The sequence below is a fragment of the Nylanderia fulva genome, unplaced genomic scaffold (genome assembly GCF_048542155.1).
Source record: "Nylanderia fulva isolate GAGA-0341 unplaced genomic scaffold, ASM4854215v1 Scaffold39, whole genome shotgun sequence".
NCBI lineage: Eukaryota > Metazoa > Arthropoda > Insecta > Hymenoptera > Formicidae > Nylanderia > Nylanderia fulva.
Genome location: NW_028190466.1, coordinates 158,698 through 162,027, shown reverse-complemented (window position 1 = coordinate 162,027; position 3,330 = coordinate 158,698). Strand labels below are relative to the sequence as shown.

General features: G+C 29.2%; 1 protein-coding gene across 1 annotated transcript; it reads right to left on the bottom strand.

Moving 5' to 3' along the window:
- Window positions 1-460: 460 nt before the first annotated feature.
- Window positions 461-1,414, bottom strand: LOC146721969 (uncharacterized). Its single transcript, XM_085485714.1, has 3 exons — window positions 1,195-1,414; window positions 997-1,116; window positions 461-860 (listed from the first exon to the last, which is right to left on the bottom strand). Exons 1-3 carry the CDS (start codon window positions 1,350-1,352, stop codon window positions 461-463), a joined length of 678 nt encoding a protein of 225 aa, XP_085341840.1. The 5' UTR covers window positions 1,353-1,414.
- Window positions 1,415-3,330: the final 1,916 nt, after the last annotated feature.

The following is a 3,330-nucleotide window of genomic DNA, read 5'->3' as shown; positions in this document are numbered from 1 at the left end:
CAGGATAATCAACAGGGACGAGAACTTAGAGATGAAATATGTAGACAACTCGCAGCACAATAAATGTCTCAATTATTGTACATTCTATTTAAATAAGAATTATGTAAATTTATCTTTTAAAGGCCTTATATATTATATTATTTGTGAATTATAAATAATAAATGTGTTTTCAATAAAAATCCTTATTTCATATTAATATAAAAATTCTTTTATTAAATTGTTCCATTAAATCAACAATAAACAATAAACTTCACAAATATAATACAAAGCTGTTTTCAACACTGTACAAGAAATGTGGAAACGCATAAGTAACGAAATGAAAAACTAAGGATATGACGTGACTGCAATACAAGTGGAAAATAAATGGAATAAAATAATATAATCGTCGGCTAAATTTACTGAAAAGAAGAGTCGCCACGTCACACTGGTTAATTTTTTAAAAATAAATTTAAAAATTCTTTCAATGAATTTTTTTTTCTTCCAATAAGTCGTTTCTTCGTTGTCTTTGTTGAATAGTTTCCTTTCTGTGGTTTTCTATTGCGGTCAAATGTTCTTCTTGTCTATCTTTTATTGATTTATAGGTTTCCAGGATTTGTGATAACATTTTATCTTGATTTTTATCGCGTTTTTCGAGTGTCTTTCTGTATTCTTGCATCTCTTTTTGGCACTGTTGCAATGCCTTTGCCGTTGTTCCAGTAGCGATTCTTTTTTTAGCAACAGCAACGAGGTTGGCATTTTCAGGTACGGTTACTACTTCACTTTCATCAGCCACAGGCATATCTTCAGGTTCCTCTCTTCTTTCTACGTTTGATGTGGTTGGTAATACAATTGTTGTCGATACTGGCATTAAAATCGGCGCACTAAAGTTAAAAAATAAAATTAATTTCCAAAAATTAATGATAATATATGAAAATATATGAACAATTTTCAAAATATGCAATAATAAATATACTTAAATCACAATTCATAGATGATATTAGTATTTACGAAACAAACCTGTTATTCAATAAAGTCCTGAGATCTGATATACTATTTCGGACCATTACTCTTATTTCCGGACCCGCCACAGCAAGTGGAACTATTTTGTGGCTCTTTCCCAAAATTTCTGTCAGTTCCCTGTAAAAGCATGTAAGTAAAAATAAAGCATCAATTTATTATGATTTATTATTATTTCAATTTTAGCTATACGTAAACGTTTGGTAACTACAGGTAATCCGCCCTCTTCCTGTCTTATTATTATTGGAAATAACTTTTTTATATTGTCTTTCTAAAGTCTTCCATTTATTTTCCACTTGTATAGGAGTCACGTCGTATCCCGAGTTTCTCATCTCGTCGCTTATACGCTTCCACATTTCTTTAAAATTTTTAATTCTTCTAGAACCAACTAATTCTTTCTTCTCCTTGTAGAGTGATAAAAATAATTTGGTATTCGCATCATTTCATGTAAAAATTTCAAAATTGTGTTGAATGACGTTTGGCTTCTGATTTTCTTGATTGGAAATGTTAGTGTCCGGTGTGTCTATTGTTCTGTGTGTAGATGTTAATACTATTAAAACTTTTTCGTTATCCACAGTACATGTAATGGGTGGACCATTCAAATCTATTTCGGAAGTGTGTATTTTAAAAGTTAGCCCACCTACAAATTAACATGATACACATGTAAATAAAACAATTAAAAATGTATACATACAATTAACAAAACACATATGTAAATAAAACAATTAAAAATGTATACATACTGTCGGTTTGGCATGTTATGTAACCTTCTTCATCAATAATTATTGATTCATCGGCATTTCGAAATACTATTGCCGTTTTAGGCACTTATACGACTTCTTCCATTGTAAAAAATAAAATTAGGAAGCAATCGTGGGAAACTATAACCTCTTAGTGTAACTTTACACTGCGTACACCACCTCTCAGGCTCGTGTAAACCAGTGTAAAATTCGTCATAAAAGTGTGATCCACTTTTCAAGACGAACAGCGTGTAATCCAGTGTAATCGCACAACTCTACGTCATTTCCGACAAAAAGAACGCCAAAGTGTACACTTTACACGATAGTGTACGAAGTGTAAGCAAGAAGAACAAACCTAATGTTCTAGGTTTTAAATCTTTTTACGCATTTTTTAATTGTTTAAATTTGTATTATATAAGATTCTATTTATTGAAACGTCTTAAGTTCAGTTGCACCAATGTCACTACAGTTCTTCGCTTAATTAAAATGCGTTTACAGTAAGTGTTGCTTAAAATTCGCTAGCGTTCCACAGTTGTTATAGAAGTAATATCACAGTATATACAATAGCACAACTCTCTGTCGGCACCTTTGATGTTTGTGTAACATAAAATGGAGTACGCATGCGCGAAATCAGCGAGTATAACAGTACTGCCATCTGAACTTTTTTTTCACTTTTTCTTCATTTTTGCTCTCTTTTTAGTATATTACTACATGTAAAATAAATTAATTTTAATAAAAAATTATGTATATATAAGATCAAGTTGTTAATAATGTTAATGTATGATATATATAAAGCAAATGTTATAAATATTAATATTTCATTTAAAGCGCAATCACACTTTTTATTATGAAAATAAGACTGTATATATAAATTTAACATATATAAGACAGGCTATAAGACTGTATACTTAATATTAAGATTTATAAATGTTTCACATTTAGAAGTTTCCTATTTTTCTTACTAATGCTTTTGCATGATTTATTATGCTGTGTTAATGTAAAATATATACACGTACGTAAAAATAATTTTATCAAAAAATTAGTAAAAAAAATCTTGGCATAGCAATTCAAAAAGTATAGTTTGCACTAAATAAAAAAGATAATTGCCAATATTTCTTTTAAAACAATTATTTTCAAAATTTTTTACAAATAATTCTTCTAATTGATGGATTTAAAAACAAAAATTGCTATTTGGTATGTTTAAATTGCCATATAAATTATTTTCTTCATTAGAATAAGCTCGAAAAGAACAATATAATATAGTGTCCTCTAAAACAGCGTTATTTTCATTTACATATAATATACATGTATTACAGGAATGAATTTCCATACACTTTTTAATCAAACATCCACACACATATGTAAACGCATTCTCCTCTGGCAGATCCATGGAATAGTAATCATGGTTTGGGATATCTAAAATTTTACGTGGCAAAAGTGGAATAGTTTGATTTAAACATTTACTTGAACACGGCTTCTTAATAAAATTTAACATTTGGTAATTATCATGAGCACAATTTTGAGATTCAGAATGCTGTAGAAATTTAATACTGAGTAATTTTTTAAAGGCACGCATAAATTGAATCGATGTCGG

Bases quoted from the DNA above. Each gene is read 5' to 3' on its own strand.
- LOC146721969 (XM_085485714.1), bottom strand. From the start codon at position 1,352: ATGTGGAAGCGTATAAGCGACGAGATGAGAAACTCGGGATACGACGTG. The intron at 1,117-1,194 runs GTTTACGTATAG...ATGCTTTTACAG, and splicing joins ATTACCTGTAGTTACCAAAC to GGAACTGACAGAAATTTTGG. The intron at 861-996 runs GTTTGTTTCGTA...TTTTAACTTTAG, and splicing joins AGGACTTTATTGAATAACAG to TGCGCCGATTTTAATGCCAG.